This window comes from Monodelphis domestica, chromosome 1 (assembly GCF_027887165.1).
Source record: "Monodelphis domestica isolate mMonDom1 chromosome 1, mMonDom1.pri, whole genome shotgun sequence".
Lineage (NCBI taxonomy): Eukaryota > Metazoa > Chordata > Mammalia > Didelphimorphia > Didelphidae > Monodelphis > Monodelphis domestica.
The window spans coordinates 279,918,515-279,939,017 of NC_077227.1; the positions used below are offsets into that span (position 1 = coordinate 279,918,515).

At 39.6% G+C, this 20,503-nt stretch overlaps 1 protein-coding gene across 4 annotated transcripts in view; it reads right to left on the reverse strand.

The window, feature by feature from the left end:
- Nucleotides 1-16,414: 16,414 nt before the first annotated feature.
- Nucleotides 16,415-20,503, reverse strand: part of ZFYVE26 (zinc finger FYVE-type containing 26) — a 102,771-nt gene continuing 98,682 nt past the window's right edge. For all 4 annotated transcript variants that reach the window (XM_007473086.3, XM_007473085.3, XM_001378401.5 and 1 more), the window contains exon 42: nucleotides 16,415-18,633. In XM_007473086.3, coding sequence (XP_007473148.3) covers nucleotides 18,430-18,633 — 204 coding nt within the window. In that variant the 3' untranslated portion in view covers nucleotides 16,415-18,429. The remainder of the gene's footprint in view (nucleotides 18,634-20,503) is intronic.

Sequence of the window (20,503 nt, forward strand, 5' to 3'; positions counted from 1 at the left end):
TCAAGGTAGTATTTCCAGAAGAGACTTGCCCAAAGTACTTTGAAGATTTTAAAGCTCTGAGTCATAGCCCAATCTGTTGATCTTTCTTCTCCAAATGCTTGTATGACCACAGATTTAAATTTAAATTCTTAGTCAGTCTTTGAGTGCCACAGGCAGGACTCTTAACATCATCACCATTCCTGGGAGCTAACAAGAAAAGTACCCAGATGGCAAGAGAACAACAATCACATGTCTTCCTTAAACATGGCTCCTATGCTCCACATCTTTTCCTTCTCTATCTGTTCTATACCACCATGTCTGCCCTCATGGGAGATGCCATTATGTCTAGCTATTCAAAATTAAAGATAAATATCCTTTTTTCGTAAGTTCAACTGAGACAAAAATGGGAATTTTCCTACTGGAAAACTGAAGGGAAAACAAAACTGAAGGGGAAAAAATGGAGAACCACAAAAGGGAAAGGAAGAAACATTTAGTATCTACTATGTGCCAGACACTGTACTAAATACTTTATAAATGTTATCTCATTTGATCTTCACGACAATCCTGGGTGAGAGATGTTGTTATGATTGTACTTATTCAAAAAGGATTTTTTTACAGTTGAGGAAACAGAGTTAGAGAGAGGTTAAATGATTTGGCCAGAGTCACACAGTAAGTGGCAAAGACAACATTTGAACTTAAGGCCCAGTGCTCTATCCACTGTGCCACTTAGCAAATAGATATTCAAAGTACACATTCCTTAACAAGGTTAACATTTTACTAAGGACTTACTAAGTCCAAAGTTCTGTGGGAGGTATTGTCTAACCATAGCTGGTATTGGCTGGCACATAGCTGTAAACCTTAAAATTCCTTAGACTTATAAATGTTGGAAATTTCACCATTGGGAAATTTCATACTTGGAAAATTTCTTACTGATAGTCTATTGGAATGTGAACCCCATTGGCATGGGAGGTTCCTCCTCCTCCCTTCTTAAGATTACTTTAGGACAGAAACCTTTTGCTGAACAATGGAAAGGACTTTGACCTATGCTTAAGCATAGAACAGGAATTTCTTTGAGTCATGATTGATTTTAGAATTGATACAATGGAGATACTTGGAATCAATCTCTACCCTACTCAGTCCTAACAGGATTGAGGAAGGGCTGCAGCATAGATCAAAATTTAATTATTCCAATCTCTACCCTACTCAGGTTAACAGGATTTAGGAAGGGCTGTAGCAAAGGATCAAAGATTTAATTATTTGAAAATATGACCTTCAACAGACATGTGCAAAGCCAGAGACCTCTGGGCGGTCCTGGGTTAAGCTAGAGCCTCCATTGGCACAGGGAAATTGATGGACAGGTGATTGATAGATGTGAGGACTGAGGGGAGGGAACTTGGATGGTTTCCTGAAGGATAGGGGGGTCTGAAGACTGGAGGTGTGGTTGAGGAGTTTGTCGGAGTGGTTGCGGTGTGCTCTGAGAAGCTTGCGCTGAAGGAAGCTGAAGGTGGGGGCCCGGAGACTGTTTCTCCATTTTTGGTCATGTGAGTAATAGGGACTGATCTCCTTTCATTGCCCCAGCTATCTAAGGGCTTGGGCCTTTTGGCCCAGCCTAAACAGAAGGGGTATTTAAGCCCTATTCCCTTCTCTCCCCTTTCTCTCTCCCTCTATCTCTCTATCTCTAATTCCTTTCTTTCCTCCTGTTTGTAATTAAAACTCCATAAAAGGTTGACGGCTGACTTGAGTTTTCATTAAGGAATTACATAGCTGAATTCCTTGGCGACCTTAAATTAATATATATCAGACTTTTAAAAGTGATTTCCTTGACACATAGCTTAGTCGGCTTAGTGGGAACACATCCTGTTTGTAAACCCTTTGGTGGGGGAGATTTCTATGGCATAAGATTTTTGGGATTGTCTACCTTTTAATGAAGCTCAGACCACATAATCTATTAGCAGAGATATAGCATCAATAAGCATTTATAGAGTGGGCCAATTGTTTATTCTTGTTCAGGAGAGAGAAGATTTGCATATTTAGGGTGTCCAAACTCAGGTCTCTATGGTTTTAAGGTATTAGGGAGAACTTTGACAACTTTCTCCCCTTATATACTTATTAAATATGTATTCCCCAGATCTGTTTTCAGGCAATTCCAGACTCATTAAGTTAATGGCCTAATCTCTAAGCAGTTTGATGATTTTTACCTGTTCATTAAGGAGTTTAGACTCCAAGGAGCCATGGAGATGTGGATCTTCATGCCCTTTTGCCTTATTGTATGGGGCTAACAGCTCCTGGCTAACACTCACAAAAACATCATCCAGAGCCTGCAGGCTATCTTGTCCAGCCTTCTACCTCTGATTCTAGGACATTTTCCAGAATGGGATGTCTTCCTCTTTTGACTGGGTACTGAATAATTTTCTCTATGTATGTTCCTTCTTTTTAGACTGCTCTTGGAAGAACTTTGAGAAATGTTTCAGGGCTGTATCATGATGGGGAAAATAATAAGCCATGAAGAAACAGATGTAGCTAGCATACAACTTCACATTCATTGTTTTATTGGTAGAAAACTCACAGTCTGGATGGAAATTCTGGGACACAAAGTATCAAAGTTACAAAGACATAAATATAATACCAGTCCCTGATCTCAAAGAGCTTACACTTGTAGTAAGGAATTTAGGATATTGATTAAGTATTAATTCTTTTAAATTCCCTAATAACCTGATTTGGTTCTTCCTAAAAATTTGGGACCCTTTTTTTTTATTGCTTTGAGATCTGCCTGAGTGAATCTCCTGTGAGCCCTTACATGCCAAATATCCATATCAGATGACACCATAGGGATTTCCTTTAAAAGAAATGTTGCTAGGTTTGATTGAAGTGCCTCAGTTTCTAATTCTTTTTGTATTGTGCTTCCATGTTGTCTAATTTCTTGGTCAGGTATTTTAGTTGTTCCCTAATATCATTGCCAATAGACTTATTCCATCTCCTTGCAATACCCAGTAAAACTTCAACCATTGTGTATAGACAGGCCAAGACCAAAAACAGGAGAGGTATATATGAGGTAGCCTGCTATATTGTCAGGGACAACACAGACTGTAAGCACTGAAAGCCAATTCGATCATGGATTGTTTCAGGCATAGCTATGAACAGGAAACAGTGGAGATACATTATTTCCACGATGTACTTCCACATTGTGTCAGTAAGTTAGTCTAGCAAGTTTCAGAAAGCTAACTTGCTTACTGAGTTGTAGCTGACTGGGAGAAGGGTTTGGGGGCTCCTGAGTTTCTCCTACAGGAACTGCAGCCTGTAGCTGCTGGAGTTCTATGACTGCCTGGATCCCCTGCTGTGAACGAGAATTCCAAACTGGCAGTTGGGGACCAAAAATGGAGTTTGTAGTCTTAAAATTCCTGTTTGATTTGCCAAACTGAAGTATTGAGATTATCTGTGTGGTTGTGAAGGGGAGGTTGTGGTAAGATACTTTGTTGTTGTTCATAAAGGTATCTTTCAGTTCTCCCCTCAGAAGGAAAGCCAGGAGTGACTTCCCTTCACCAGGACAGTATGTACTTTACTTGGGGACTATAAATTCATAAAAATCTATTTATTTATAATTAAAAGATATAAGTATAAGGATTAAGGACAAGGAAAGCCTTAACTCCAGCAGGGAACTAACTTTTCACCCACCATCTACATTTGCCTCATGGCAAACTCTTCTTTGTCTTCCTGCTACTCTGATCCTGCCTAGCACTTACTAAAAAACCCCAAAACTCTATCTGACTATAATCTAACGAAAATCCTTATTCAATTAACTTAATTTGATAAAGATATATCCAAGTACATATAGATTCATTCAGCCAAGATGGCAGCTGCTAACTGACAGTATGGGAACCCTGGTATAGCTCAGAGCCCAGACAAACAGCCTTCAGCCTTTCTTTCTCCAAAACTTCTCCATCAAAACCAGATCTACCAGCTTCTTCTTAGAGATGATGTCTCTCAGTCAGGAAAGTAGAAAACCCCTTCAGATGGTTTTCAGAGTTCTCTCTTCCCTCTCACCAGCACAGAGCAAGGTTTTAGATGTCTGCCTCCACCAGCAGCCAGAGAGAAAGTCAGTCAGTCAGTGAGTGCACCTCACCAACTGTCAGAACCTTTCCTGTGTTCCTTCTAAATTCAGGTCTCACACCCAACACTCTGCCTTGCCTGCACCCTCAGAGATCTCATATCAAATATCTCATTTGAATCAATCCTTAATAAGGGGGCAGCTGGGTGGCTCAGTGGATTGAGAGCCAGTCCCAGAGACTGGAGGTCCAGGTTAAAATCTGGCCTCAGACATTTCCCAGCTGTGTGACCTTGGGCAAGTCACTTGACCCCCATTGCCTAGCCTTTACCACTCTTCTGCCTTGGAGCTAATACACAGTATTGACTCCAAGATGGAAGGTAAGGGTTTTAAAAAAAAGAAACTTAATCAATATCCTAAATTCTTTACTATACATTCTATGAGGGGAGAGAACATATACATAAACTGTACATAAGCATATAACCATAAATAAACATATATAAAGTATACATAGGGTGATGTAGTAGATATAGCATCAGTTCTAGAGTCAAGAAGACTCATCTTTTTTAGTTCAAATTTAGCTCCTGACACCTATGAGCTGTGTGACCCTGGGCAAGTTACTTTACCCTGTTTGCCTCAGTTTCCTCATCCTAGAGAAGGAAATGGCAAACCACTCCAGTATTTTGGCCAAGAAAACCCCAGATGGAGTCCTGAAGAGTTGGGTGTGACTGAAACAACTGAACAATGATAACAACAAACTTTGTGTAGCCTTTATAGAAGTCAAAGAATCATTTTCATGATTCAGGTCTCAAATAGAAATGGGAACCACACATCTGTCTATAAGGATTGTGAATTTCAAAACTACTCCACCCTATTCAGACCATTCTTTAGAAGATTGGATTTAGCTATATCCTGATCAATAACAATAGAGATATTTGGAATAACAGAATTAGGTCTTAGAAACTACATTCTCCACCCTACTCAGTGTAACAAGATTAGGAAGGGCTGCAGCAAACTCAAGATTTAATTATTTGAGAATATGGCCTTCAACAGACATGTGCAAAAAAAAGGACAGACCTCTGGGTGGTCCTAGGTCAAGCTAGAGCCACCATTGGCACATGTGAAACACAGAAAGTGAGGTAGAGAACAGCCTCTGGAGTTCTTGGGACTTCCTGGGAGGAGGTCTAGAGTGCAGTTCGAGGCTGGTGCTTGGAGTTGGAGGAGCCCCGAGGACTGCTTTCCTTCAGATTGGTCACTGAGTGATAAGGATTGATCCCTTTCCCTGCCTTGGCTATCCAAGGCATTAAAGCCTGCTTTGGCTCAGCCTGAGCCAGAGTGGGTCTGAGATAAACTTCTTTCTCTCCCTTTTCCTTCTCTCTCTCTCTCCCTCTAATACTTTCTTCCTCCTGTTGTAATTAAAACACCATAAAAAATTTGGCAGCTGACTTGAGTGTTTCATTTAGGAATTACATAAGTGAATTCCTTGGCGACCTTAAATTAATATATATCAGTCTTTTAAAGTGATTTCAATATCACAGGATTCCTACAGGTGGCATATTGACTTACTTTTAAAATGTAATCTTTTTTTTTTTTGCATTTTACTTATTTTGTTAAACATTTTTAAATTACATTTTAATCTGGTTCTGACTATACTCAGAAGTATTTGCCACATCAACCCTGGTGGAAGATTTCTTTTTAAAAATAATTTTCTAATTAATTAATTTAGAAGATTTTCCCAGGGTTACATGATTCACGTCTTTCCCTCCCCTACCCCTCCCAGAGCAGATGAACAATTACACTGGATTTCACATATATAATTGTTCAAAACCTATTTCCATATTATATTTGTAATAGAGTGATCTTTTAAGGTCAACATCCCTAATCATATCCCCATTGAACCATGTGATCAATCATGTTTTACTTCTGTGTTTCTACTCCCACAGTTCTTCTTCTGAATGTGGATAAGTGTTCTTTCTCATAAGCCCCTCAGAATTGTCCTGGGTCATTGCATTGCTGCCAGTAGAGAAGTCCATTACATTTGATTGTACCACAGTGTATCAGTCTCTGTGTACAATGTTCTGGTTCTCCTCCTTTCCCTCTGAGTCAATTCCTGGAGGTCTTTCCAGTTCACATGGAATTCCTCCAGTTCATTATTCCTTTTAGCACAATAGTAGTCCATCCTGGTGCAAGATTTCTGTATCACCTCCTCTTCATTTTAAGGGTACCACTGAAGGCTTAACTGCTTAATTGGGGGTATTTTTCTCTAATTTTATTGGCTTGAATCTCCATCCTGGTGACACCAGACATTTTCTCCAGCAATCTCCCATTTCTATAATATTTTCCCTCTTCATTTCTACTCCTAGGTTCCTTGGCTTTCTTCAAATCTGATCTAAAATGTCACTTTCTACAATAAGCCTTTTTCAACCCTTCTTAATTCTAGTGCTTTTCCTCTAATTTATTTCCTATTTATCCAGATGTAGCCTGTTTGTACATATTTGCTTACTTGTTGTCTCCCTCCCCACTAGATTGTTAGCTCTTTGAAGGTGGAGATTGTCTTTTTCTTCTTTTTGCATCTCCAGAGCTTAACACAATGCTTTGCACATAGTCAGTGCTTAATAAATATTTATTGACTCACTAGTGTGTTCTCCATAGTTAATTGACAGTAATTAGTATTCTACTTTCATTTAACCAACTAGCATTAATTAGCCTTTATAAAGGAATATTTACTGAAATATTAAGTAATAGTAAGAACAGAAGTACTAACATATCCCCAGGGAATCTTGGGCATACCCTGGTTTATACTACCTTTTTCCCTGGGAGAGAGTGGACTCAAACCATTTGCCCATGAAATTCATCCTGAATGTGGTATGGCCAATGGATAAACCATCATAGCTACCTCCTTCCTAGTGGCTTTTGATCTACTATGTTGTGTCGAGGTGGTTCCAGGAACTTTGATTAACTGTTTATAAAATCCAGCATGTATTCCTAGCCCAGGAACTTCCAGCGACTTGTTCTCCTTACCTTTGAAACTCACTAGATCAAAGAATACTCTAATATTCATTCATCTAAGAGTAAGGAAGAATAGATCTAACAAGGAAAGAAGCAACAGCTTAGCCTTGATCTTATGGGCCATATGGTGGTGGACTCTAAGAGCTCAACAACTGAGGAATCTCTCCTTAATTGGGCATTTACAACATCCTTTTCTTCCTCATTCAAACACTCCTCCCAAAACAAAACAAAACAAAACAAAACAAAAACCCTTGCTCTGGTTGGTTAGTAATGGGGTTGGGTTTTTTGGCTTTGGTTTGGTTTTTAAATAAACTCTTGCCTTCTGCCTTAGAAGTATAGGTTTTAAAGCAGAAGAAAAAATAAAGGCTAGGCAATTGGGATTAAGTGATTTGTCCAGGGTCACACAACTAGGAAGTGACTGAGGCCAGATTTGAACCAATGTCTTTTTTAGTTCTGCCTCACAAACTAATCAAGACTCATCATTATGTGGAAAGAAAACGAGAAATACTATCTGCACATGCCCTAAGGGGATCTGGGTCAGATCCATAGAAAGTTGACTCATCAATCTGTTCTGCTCCCCTCTCTACCCAGTAAACTTGCCACCCATTTATGCCCTAAGTCCTTCACTTTGTCGAATCAGTCCTTTATTTAGAAAAGGAAGCAATAGTATCTTCACTCCATGTGCTAGCCACTAATTGTATTAAATGCACATTAGGTACAGGACATCTTTATTTCATTTCCAAAATCTCTAAAGTCTCTGAATAATAAATCTATATAATAATAATGAATCTCTAAAATAAAATCTCTAAAAGTTCAAAGAATTCAGGCAAGCCCAGAAGGCAGTATGGTAGAAAAGAAAAAGTACTAGTCCTGGAATCAGAGAATCCAACTTCAAATCCTGCCTCTGACACTATTAGGAGGCAGGTAGATCACCCCTTAGATAAAGAGCTGGGCTTGGGACTCAGGAAGATCTGAGTTCAAATTGGGCTTCAGATACTAGCTATATGACCCTGGGCAAGTCACTTAACTTCTGTTTGATTCCATTTCCTCCTCTGTAAAATGGAGATAATAATAGAGCTTACCTCCCAAGGCAGTTGTGAGGATCAGATGAGATAATATTCATAAAAAAGTACTTAGTGCAGTTCCTAGAACACAGAAGGCATTTCTTTTTTATTCCATTTCTTCCTTTGTAAAATGGAAATAATAATAGCATTTACCTCCTAAGGCAATTGTGAGGATCAGATGAGATAATACTCATAAAAAAGTATTTAGTGCAGTTCCTGGGACATAGTAGGTATTATATAAATGCTGATTCCCTCCCTCACTCCCCCTACTTGGGTTACCTTGAGCAGGTCACTAAAACATTATGGATCTCAGTTGGTCACCTATAAAATGAGGAGTTTAGAGGAGATAGCTTTTTTAGGTCTCATCCAGCTCTATGATCTTACTATGCCAATTACCCCCTCCTCCAAGATAAACACACTTTGAGATACTGTTAGACAAGCCTTCCTTGCCTAATGACCTGCATTGTTCAGGAAATTAGAAGCAAAGGCAGGGAGGGCTGGCAAACTCTAGATGGTCTGGGACCATCCATTCCATACCCCTAGTTGCCAGGGCCATATTGGCCTATCCAAGAAAATCACTGTTGAGGGAATCTTCCCTTACAAGGTTGGTGCCTGATTTTCAAATTGAAAAATCTCTGATATCTTTGGGAAGACATCAACAGGATCACCTCCCACCCCCACCACCCCCAACAAAAGAGGCCATCCCCAAGGCTGGGAAAGTCCTTGAAATCTTGCCTCTTAGACTTTGTGAACAGATATGTCTGGGGCTGCGAGTGGCCCAATGGATAGAATGCAGGGCTTGGAGTCAGGAGGACCCACATTCAAATTTGGTCTCAGACACTGTCCAGATGACTTGGGGCAAGCCACTTAACCCTGTTTGCCTCAATTCCTCATCTGTAAAATGAACTGGAGAAGGAAGTGGTAAACCATTAAAGTATCCTTTTTTTTTAACCATAACTTCTGTCTTGGAATCAAATCTAAGTATTGGTTCCAAAGCAGAATAGAAAGGGCTAGGCAATTAAGAGTAACTCACCCAGGGTAGCACAGCTAGGAAGTATCTGAGGCTAGATTTAAACACAGGACCTCCCATTCAGGCCTGGCTTTCTATCCACTGATTTACCTAATAGACAAGAAAACCCTAAATGGAGACATGAAAGAGTCAGACAGGACTAACTGACTCAATGGACGTGTCCACTACTTCTGTGTGGTGATCCAACTTCTGCCATATCTTGGGAAATGGAAAGGCCATTCTCAAGTATTCTAGTCTTTGACCTGTGCTCAAAAAAGGAAAAAGAACATGGCTGAGAACATGGCAGCTTGCCATGTATTTTCTCCTGCTTACCATCATTAACTATTTCTAGTCCTTTCTCTCCCTTTGTCCTTCTTTGTCCTTCCTCTCCCTTTTCTGCAAAGGTCTTTATTATACACCAGTCTGAAGGTCTAAGAGAAAGAAGGGAGGAAATTAAGCTTAATACATTTGTAGGATTACAGAAGAAATTGATCATATTGAAATGGTTATCCAACATTAATTTTTTAGAAAAACGAATTCAGTCTTCAGATTAAGAATATCTGGCTGAGTCAAAAGAAGTATATGATGACATATAATAAGTCATAAATATGATATATACATGTCTTTTATATACTTTATAGCTTGGACAGATGGAAGAGTCAAGGGAATTTTTTTTGAGAGGAGGGAGGTAGATAATAGTAATTTATTAAGTGCCTACTATGTGCTAGGCACTGTACTAAATGTTTTCCAAATATTTTACTTAATCCACACAATCCTGTGAGGCAGGCACTATTATCATTCTATTTTACAAGTGAGGAAAATGAGGCAGACAGAGGTTAAGTGACTTGTCCAGGATCACATAATAAGTATCTGAAGTCAAATTTGAACTTGGATCTCCCTGAATCTAGGCTCAGTTGATCTATCCACTATACTGTAGGGGAGACTTCAGCATGTTTAAAGGCAGTGGGGGTGAACCAGTAGATAAGAGAGACTGAAAATGAGAGCTGAGGGGATGATCCCTAAGCAAGTTTTTGGAAATATTGGAAAGCCATGGAATCAAGGTCACAGTGAAGAACTAGCCTTGTGCAAAAAGGGCAACCTCATTATCTGAGTGGAGCAATGGAAGCTAGAGGAATGAAGACATTGGAGAGGTTGGGAGATGTGGAGAATGGGAAAGGACGAAGCTCAAGTACTTGCTTCTAGCATTGTGCTAGAAGCTTTAAGGGATCTAGGAGAGGGAGAAGTACAATGCATAATTTTAACCCTCTGAGAAGTTTATAGTCTAGGTAAGAGATAGGAATAAGATACTTGAAACAATTGGAAAACAGGTAAGTGCTAAACTCTGTGGCACAGAGGTTAGAGAGATGTGGAGTCAAGAAGACTTGAATTTGAATCTTGTCTCAGATGCTTCCTAGCTGTATGATCCACATTAAGTCATTTGACATCTTTCTGGCTCAATTTCCTCATCTGCAAAATTAGCACAATAATAGTACCTACCTTCAGGGATTCTGAAGCTAAAATGAGATTTTATTTATTTACAAACCCTTACCTTCTCTCTTAAAATCAATACGAGAGAGAGAGAGAGAGAGAGAGAGAGAGAGAGAGAGAGAAAGAGAGAGAGAGAGAGAGAGAGAGAGAGAGAGAGAGAGAGAGAGAGAGAGAGAGAGAGAGAGAGAAGGGGCCAGGACTCTGGACAGATCCCTGGAATACATGCATTAATGGGGACATCATCAGTCTATCAAATGAAGTAGGTGGGTGACATTTGCACAGAGCTTCAAAGGGAATTTAGAGCTCCTAAGAGCATTCAAGCATGAAGGGACAGCCTGTATAAGGCATGAAGACAGAAAATAGAACATCCTGTACCAGGAATAGCAAGTAAATGAGCTTAGCTGGACCCTAGAGTAAGTGCAAAGAGTAACGTATCATAAATCCTGAATCACAGGCTGAAGGCAGATTGTGAATGGCTTTAAATGCTGAAGGAGTTTGCCCCTTGTACTAAGAGGCAATAGGGAAGAGAGGGTCAAGGTTGGACCTTTACTTTAGAAATGTGATTTTGGCAACTGCAAAGTAAATTGAAGATTTTTTATGTGATTGGAAAACCCTGCCTGAAGTGGCCTGGAGAGTCATAAGAAGTGATCACCTAGGTGGAGTGGAGCCTCTTGGGATGGAATTAAGGGCATAAGGAGGGGGCGTGGCATTGTTAAAGGGTATCTTCTTTCTCAGAGAATGAGCAAAGGAGGAGAGACTGGAGTTATTTGCAAGTTTAGAATTGGGGAAAAGTTTGCAATAGATGTAATTTTTCAGTTGTGTCTGACTCTTTGTGATCCCATTTTTTTTTCCTTAGGTGTTTTCTTAGGAAAGATACTGGAGTGGTTTGCTATTTCCTTCTCCAAGAAACTGAGGCAAATCAGACACACAGAGAATAAATGTTTGAGATCATATCTGAACTCAGGAAGATGAGTCTTTCTAACTCTAGGCCTGGTGCTCTATCCTCTGTACCACCTACCTTCCCAGTTGCAACATAAGAATCTCAAATTTTCCAGTGAATTGTGAGATAAGAGTTTTGCTGTAAGGAAGGAGAGATAGAGGGTGCTTGAGATGGTTTGGAATTGATCCTGTGAGGAGTGTGATAGACACCCAAACAAGATCTTAAGTTACCTCAAAGTTTCTCAGGTTTCTAAGCATCACAAGACAAAAGATGTCTGACCTAGATCCAGCTTTCATGACTCTATCTTTCTCTGCCCTGATGGATTTAAAAAAATTGATAGCTTTTGTTTTGACATGCCTTTATTTCCAAATATGTTTGACTCTTCTTCTTTTCTCTCTAGAATCATTCCTTGTAATGCATTTTAAAAAATTAAAATTTTTTTTTGAATTTTAATAACATTTCCATATGTTTTCTGAAGTTATATGATCCATATTGTCTCCCTTCCTTCTTTCCTCCCCCCTTCCCAGAGCTGGCAAGCAATTCAATATGGGTCATAATTGTATTATCATGCAAAACATTTCTACATTATTCGTTTTTGTAAGTGAATAGTTTTATACCACCATCCCAAATATACCCAAATAAACAGTGATAAATCATGTTTTCATCTGCATTCCTACTCCAACAGCTTTCTCAGGAGGTGGATAGCATTCTTCATCCTAAGTCCCTATGCTAATCTTCTCTATCATTCCAATTTTATTGGATATGCTGCTAAAGAGAGTATGATACATTTTTTTTTTAAGAGCAAAGGGAGAAACAATTGTGTCTTATTCTAGTCAGTCTTTTTCCTCTCCAAGGAAGACAGTATCTTTGGGACCAAGTTTAACTTCAATTTCATTTTGTATTATAATTTCATTTTGTTGTTCTCAGCATTCTTTCCAATTAAATTGCTGTGGTACTTGCATGTGGTGTTTCTCAACCCTTTTTTATCAGTATTTTCCATGATACTTCTCAAATTTTTTTTCATAGTGTTAGGGTCCGAGTGGAAGAACACCCCAAGGAGCATACAGAGACAATGCAATTCAGGCAAGGGGAAGTTTATTACTAGCAACGCTAGGGGAGCCCAATCAAGGGGTTCCAAAGAGGCAGAGTCAGAGTGGAGTTTATATTGGTTAAAGCAGTCATAGTTGAGTTACTTTATGGGGGACACCTGGAACATTCATTCAGTTAATGATGTTGGCTAGTGTAGCATAACAGGGGGGTGATGTTGGACAGACATGAAAGGTGGGCAGATCAGGTGGGCTCTTGGACAGACATGAAAGGTAGTGAAAGGTAGGTGACTACGTGACTACTGGCATACTTCAGGGGTCCTGTAATTCCTGGGACCTTGCCCAGAACATTCTGTTGAGGGACATTCTGTTGTCCCTTACAGAGTGAGGGTCAGTTGATTTTTACCACATAACAATAGGGTACCATGATATTTTGTTATTCATGGACTATTATTTGTTTAGTTATGCTCCAATCAAAGGGCATCTACTCCATTTTCCAGTTCTTTGCTACTACCAAAAAAAAATGCTGCAATGGCTATTTAGCAGCAGGATTTCTGGGTCAAAGGGTTTGGCATTTCATTTGCTTTCTTAGTATAATTTTAATTGCTGTCCAAAATAGTTAGATCAATTTCTAATGGATTAATTAGCATTCTTTATGAATTGTTTCTCAAGGTATTCCATAACTGTTGGGAATATATTGCTCACCACAATCTAGATGAGACACAACTCTCCCTGATAGCCTGTGTAATGAATGAAATTCTCTGGAAGCTATATTTTAAATTTTAAAATATTAATTTATTAATTAGCTGCTCAAGAAAATTTAACTAGCCAATGAACAGATGCCACAGAACTCAGACGGGCAGAAGGAGAGGGCCCAAGAGATAGAGCAGGATTTGAGTGCAAGCAGCCAGGCATCCAAACTGGTCCAGAGAGAGAGCAAAGGCTTAAGCTCGAGCAATTAAGCAGCTGGGCAAGAGAGAAGGGACAAAGAGCATGAAGTTAGACATTGAGATAGGAGAGCTAAGAGAGCCAAAAACATATTGATTTCCTCTCTTGCAATATATACCCTTCTGACATCATCACTCAGTTCTATCTGTTCATCCATCAATACTCCTCTTCCCTCCCCCCAGAAACCTTTGATTGGAGAACAGGAAATGAACCTGGACCTCAATCACAGAAGAAGTGGATCTTCAGGATACCAAGAGGCCCATCATGTAGTCCAAAAATGGAGGCTGGCTAGCACACTGATTTCATTACTTAATCAAGTTCTTATTGACAAACAGGGAGTCACTCTGCCTGTAAAAGATCTAGACAAAGGAAGGGAGGAGACTCAACCCAGTTTCATAGCCTTGGGGAGAGACTATCTGAGCTTTAAAATCAAATTGTTTTTTAGAAGGGCTAAAGGGAAAATTATTTTTTCAAGAAATATTCCAATTCAATATTAGTTTTCCATACATGTATGCCAATGGGCATTCCCAAGGATTTGGACTTCCATGAATGTATTGAATTAGATCTTCATGCTAAAGCAACTTGGCATAAAAAGCGGAAAAGGGTGATAGGAAACCTGTTCTGCTACAAACATTACAGTTTTTGGAAGCCTACAGCATACAACCTTCTGATATTGGCTTTGCATTCCCTTCATTCTCTATGGGCAGGATTCAATGGCACTGAAAGATGTTACCCAAAAATAGAATTGTAAATCTTTTTTAGTTTTTTTTTTTAAATAAAAACCATTACCTTCCATTTGAGAATCAATACTGTGCATTGGTTCCAAGGTAGAAGAGTGGTAAGGACTAGGCAATGGGGGTTAAGTGACTTGTCCAGGGTCACACAGCTAAGAAGTATCTAAGGACACATTTGAACCCAGGACTTCCCATCTCTAGGTCTGGCTTTCAATCCACTGAGTCATTTGGCTGCCTTTGACTGTAAATTTTTAAAAGAATAGATAAAGAATTTACAGAATTCTTTCTTTCCTACATGGAAGGCACAAAACATTGTTGCATGGCCTGTACCATTTTGACCTTTTGGGTCTTCTGATCCAAATGATCACAAATCCACATGGACAAAAAATGTCAGCATACATCTCTAAAAGCAATCTTCCTTTGAGGAAGAATGATAGGAGAGTGGCCTTGCTAAGATCCATTAAGTATGGAAGAGAGATGCATGATGAATCTAGAGGAACTAATCAAGTGCTTTAGAAAGGTGCTGCTTTGTGGATTTTGTTAGCATCATTAAGCAAATCTTTGCTGCTACACAACTGAGCATGTTCTGAAGGAAAGGCAGTCTGAGTAGCTAGTTGGTGGTTCATTGGCTTTGGGTTGCTATATTACATCTCCAGGGTTAATATTACCTATTATTCCATAAGTATGCTTCTCTTCATTACTCTAGTTTTTATAACAACACAATACAATGTGTGAATCTTAAAATTTCTCAGACTTGTGAATGTTAAAAATTCTCAGACTCTACCTTAGAACATTTGGTTAAGACCATTCCCCATTTTAAACAATGAAGGTACTTGATTAGGAATGTGAGAACTCTAACATTACTTAACCCATACTTAAAGTGAAGCTAAAACCCTTAAGATAAGTCTATTTTAGGGTGCTAAGTACCTATGAAGGTCAAATTAATCACTAAAAGGTCAGGCAACTTGCAAACTTGCAAGGGACAAGCTTAACAAAAGAGGTGTGAAGTTTTAGTTTACTCAGGTGTGAACTTACTCAGAAGTTTTAGTCTACCCAGAGAAGTTGAGAACTAAAGAAGATGTGAATTAAGAATGGTTAGTCCTGTGAAAATGTCTACTGTGATTGGTAGATGTGAGAACTTAGGGGAGGTGACATAGGAGAAAATTCTCTTTAAAAGGAGGTCAAAAAGGCCTCTGAGAGAGTGAGCTTGCCAAAGCTGAATTGGAGGGCTTGGTGGAGGAACTTAGTGGAGCTGAGAAGCTAAACTGGAGGGTCTCTCTGAACACTAGAATCTTGCTTGGGACAAATCTTGTGGTGAGTGGATTAAAGACTGACTGATCTCTCTCTTAAGGTTTAGGCCTAGGCTGGCCTAGCCTTTTCCCCATTATTTCCTCTTACTCTCTCTCTCTCCCTTTTCTTAATTCCTTAATTTACATTAATTAAAATCTTCATAAAACCCAGCTGACTTGGGTATTTCATATTTGGGAAATTTCCCCATGGCAACCACTTTATTTTTAATATAAAATCAAGACACAAAAAATTATCTTTACAGTTTTGGCAATTCAAAGTCTTGAAACCATATTTTCGGGGTCACAGTTTAAGGCAACCACTCTTTTATCTGTAACAAATGTTTAATTGATTCTGCAGTCATTTGCAACTTAAATCTGTTTTCTTTGTTCACCATCTTTGCAGTCTTGAAGTTTGTTACCAAAGAACTTCAGCTAATCTCTTAAGATCTGTAAGTATGCATCAGCCTCCATAAGCTCCTTATCAAAATTTGGGACACTGGAAACAAATCCAGAATCTACCACCACAGTAGGCAGCCTTCAGGAGGCTGGTGTCTGGTAGCTGAGGGTGGCAATGTGGACTCATAATGAAATTAGTATGGGAAGCACTATGATACAATGGAAAGAATATTGGCACAGAGGTCAGGAGACGAGGGTCCTTGATCTGATTGTATCAGTGACTCCTAGTGGATATTATTTCTTCACCTGCCCAACTTGAAGGAAGTGATGCCTAATTCTCCTTCTGGATCTACCATGCAGTAATAATTATTAAGAGCCCAATATATTTTCCTCCATTCACACATTTTCAGAGGGAAAGTGGGAAGCAGAAAGAACCAGAGGGCAGAAAGACATATCAGAGGCATGAGAGCTTAAAGGCCAACACTTTATTGTGATTTAATTTTTAAAAACATAACACATGAAAATGTACTTTCTCATTGATGATCCCAGCATCATGCTCAAAAATTTTTAGCCCTATAGTACACAGGGCCACCCACTGTCTGGTTTAATTAGTCTTAAGAAGAACAGTGTGAGTTTAAAACCCAGAATTGGGCTGTAAAATTTGTAACCCATTAGTGTAAAGTGCATATGGTTCAGTGCAAAGAGGGAAAAGTTTGAAGGGGACAGAAACATCTCTAGAGTGATATGCCACTGGTCCTATGGAAAGAGCTCATTGTTTGACAAAGTAGAGGAAAAGTCACTTAACTCTTTAAACATTCCCCAAAGAGGGTCCAATATTTCCTTGGGACCTCTAACTAGACAGAAGCAATTCATCTGAAAGACAACTAACACAGATGTTAGTTTACTTCTAAAAGGTGATTCAGAAGGAAACCACATAGACTCTTTATGTACTACATCCTGAGGGTGAAACATTCCCTGCACTCAGCTCTGCATCAAATGAGACGACCAGATTAAGTTCTGGTTGGCAAGAATCCTCTCTAGGAACTGGAGAAAGAAGGATGATCTTAATTGATGGGCCATTTTTAGACCCAAGTAAGTAAGTACCATGGGCTCTGTATAGTGGAGCCACATTCTTAGTTGGAATCTATTTTTTTTTTTTAGTCTTAGGGAAAACATTTAAAAAGAAAGAAAAAAAAAGCAGCTGCAGTTTTATATTGAGTGACTTCTCTCTATCTTAAAAAAAATTCCTTCTTCTTCTGACTTTTTCCTCATAGGTTCAAGAAGAAACAAGTTCTTTTGTCCTCTTGTCCTTGACTATTTTCTGTGTAAAAATATGGGGAAGAAACAGGCAAACTTACAAATGGCCTTTAAAAGAGATGCCAGGAAACAGGAGGTAAAAGGGAGACACCAGACCACATTGCTCTGCAACCCCCAACTTAAGGTACAAAACGGCATTCTCTGGCACCCAGAAGTGAAATGTTGCTCTATCTGGTCAAAGTAGATGATTAATCGTAGGCCATTGTTTTTCTTCTTCTATCCTAAGGGGGAGGGCAGTGTTCTCATAACTAATCATCTTTGCTGTCAAGATATTCTAATTACAGTTCCTAAGGACCTGTAAATTCCTTCTTCCCTCAGAATTGGTAATCTCTGATTGGTGAAAGGCAGTACTAACTTTCAGACTCAGCATGACATCTAGTCAAAAGGGTCTGTTTCCTGTCTAGTATGCAGGCCTAGAAGTGATATATATTTCCTGCCCACATCATAGACTGTCAGGCAGATGCGTGGCATGTCTGGATACTGACATTTATTGCTTCAATTCTCAGACCCAAGGATCATGAGAATTCTTCCTACTCCATCAACAACCAAAGCCTCATGTCAACAACTTGTGCTCATGAGAGAAGAGCAGCCTATTAAAAAAATCAATTTTATTTGGCCATAAACATGATCCTCAAAATAAAGTCTATGAATCTCACAGAAGGATTGGAGGGAAAAGAGTAAACTTTCTTGCAGAGCTTTGTAATTCTGTGTAAAATCATTCCAGCTGAGACAATACAAAAACATTTCTGCACCCAGGGGACTGTGTACAAACAGAACGTACTGGGTTAAGAACCAAAGCACACAAGGAAAGTTCCAAGATTGGCAAAAAAGGCAAAATTAAAGTGCTTCTTCTCAGTGGAAGAGAGTTGTTTGTTCGAAAAAGCGTGGCCTCCCCACGCGTGTACACACATACACACTCACACTCACACACGCGCGCACAAATACACACTCTTACAATGTGAGGTAGAAAGAAGTGGCCACCAGGACACACCCACTCACACCCACACCCACAGACACATGGCACTTGTGTGAAGAAGGTGAGCGGGCTTTCAACTCCGCTCATTTAAACCTGGGGACAGAGCCATGTAATAACCTTGCTCTGGAAGATGGATGAAGCATGTCTGCTGTTTTTCACTGCTGAGTTTCTTGGGGCTGTCCTGCTCAGTGGTCATTTCCTAGAACTGGAACCAAGGGGACACCTGGTGCGGGAGGTGAGAAGCCACTGGGCACAGATGTCCTGGACCACTTCATCTCCACTGCTCTGGGCTGCCTGCTGCACCTGCCGGACGAGGTCTGTGGCCCGGGACAGCTCCTGCTTCACAGCTATCAGGTAGGCAGAACGCAGCTTGCTGCACATCAGATAGGCTAGAACCTTGGAGTCATTTGAGCATGAGGAAGAAAAGGGAATCCATTAGTAAGAGTAGGGGCTCGGTGAAGAGTTTTATTTATTGTTTTTTAAAAATGAAAGAACCTGCAAACAGGAAGAGGTCCCAAACCTCTCTTTCCAAGGGCATTTACATGTCTAAAGCAGTGCCACAAAGCTGCCTTGGACTAGATTTGGGATGGTCCCATCCCTCCCCAATCACACTGTCCCCTTAGTCTGCACTCTTACCAGACTTACTGCTAAGAAGTCACTTCCTGGACCCTGAGGCCTGGCTGCTGGGGCACAATTATCTCCTCTCTATACTGTCTGACTTATGGGAAAAACCTACTTGGCCTATTTAGTCTACTTAAAAATAAATTAGATTTTCAAAAGGAATTTTTACTAAGAAACCAATGAAATAGAAAAGAATGAGTTACAAGTTTCTAATCCAAACTTAAAAGACAATCATGGACTAGTCTGGCTAACATAACTTAATAGTTCACCCAGTCTGGTTCTTTTTCTTTGTTTTTACCCATTTGGTTGGCAATGATCCAGCTCCCTAGTCATTCATCAATTAAGTTGACAGGACTGTCTTGCCAGCTCTAAGTTTAGCCCCTCTAATGGCCATACATTCTCAATGGGAGGAGCATCTTTACCCAGAGCCTTGCTGTGGCACAGTGCATTTTTTCATAATCAAAAGAAGACCCTTCTCTTTGTGAAAATGTCAAAAGCCCCAGTGTTCTCTTTTGTTCTGTCCATCAACGTCTTGTCTGAAGAATGCTTCTAATTTTCAGATGATTTGTACAACATGAATGACAGAGCAGTTTTGAACTTGAGAATTATCAAGCCCAACACCCCTGTCCATTTCCTTTGCAATGCTAATGACTCAATCCATCCCAGGGGATTGGTCTTCTAGAATCACATTAGTACATCTGATAATGCTGAAATACTTTAAAAATGTATTGAAAGCAATAGAAATAAAATTCCCAAGAGAAAGGGGGCATTTTTCTTCAAAGTCTGACTTCCTAATGCCTAGAGTCATTGCTATCTGAGTATATAGCATGTACTAATGATCACGCTACCCCATTTCATGAAGAATGCTATTCTAAGGGTTAATGGAAGAACAATGATTACGAACTATGAGTGTTGTCCACATTTACATTATAAATCTGTCATGGTGTATGCCCTTAATGGACCTATGAAAGTCTATGTAATACTATGCAATCCTACCTCCTCAACTTGGGGAAAATAAGGAAGAATACCACTTTTCTTTGTTTCATCTGGATGCTAATGGAATAAAATGAGGGACTATTAAGCATTCCTTGACAGGAAAATATTCTATACATTACTTATAATATCCACAGGTTGTGAGATCAGGAGGTAGTGCTTTGAACACTAGTTTTCTCACAAGGGACTCGCAGATAAACCAAGATAGTTGGCTGGGCTGCACTGGGCCAAGGCAGGATAAAACAAGGCTCCCTTCCTTAGCAGCCATGAAGGTTTCTGGAGTGTAATGGGCCTTGTGAGTAATGAGAGTTCTCTGTTACCTAGTCACATGGGCATCCACTCCAAGCTGACCAAGGCATTGAGAAAAAAATCCACTAATTTCTGACTTTTCCACACTCTTCCCCAGTGTCCTTAGGGGAGGAAACTTGCTTTAGGGAAAGAGGAGCAATCAGTAATCAGAATTTGTTGAGCAACAGAGGGAGGTAGGGGATTTTCTTTAGTAATCAAGGAAGTACTCTTGTACTCTTGTAAAGTATAAAGTTGAAAATAACTGAAGGAGATTTTCAATACAAAAATCAAGTTTAGGAACAGCCTGGAGAAGCTCCAGGTATATTTGTTTCAGGGATGAGGCAGAATAAAATAATCTCATATA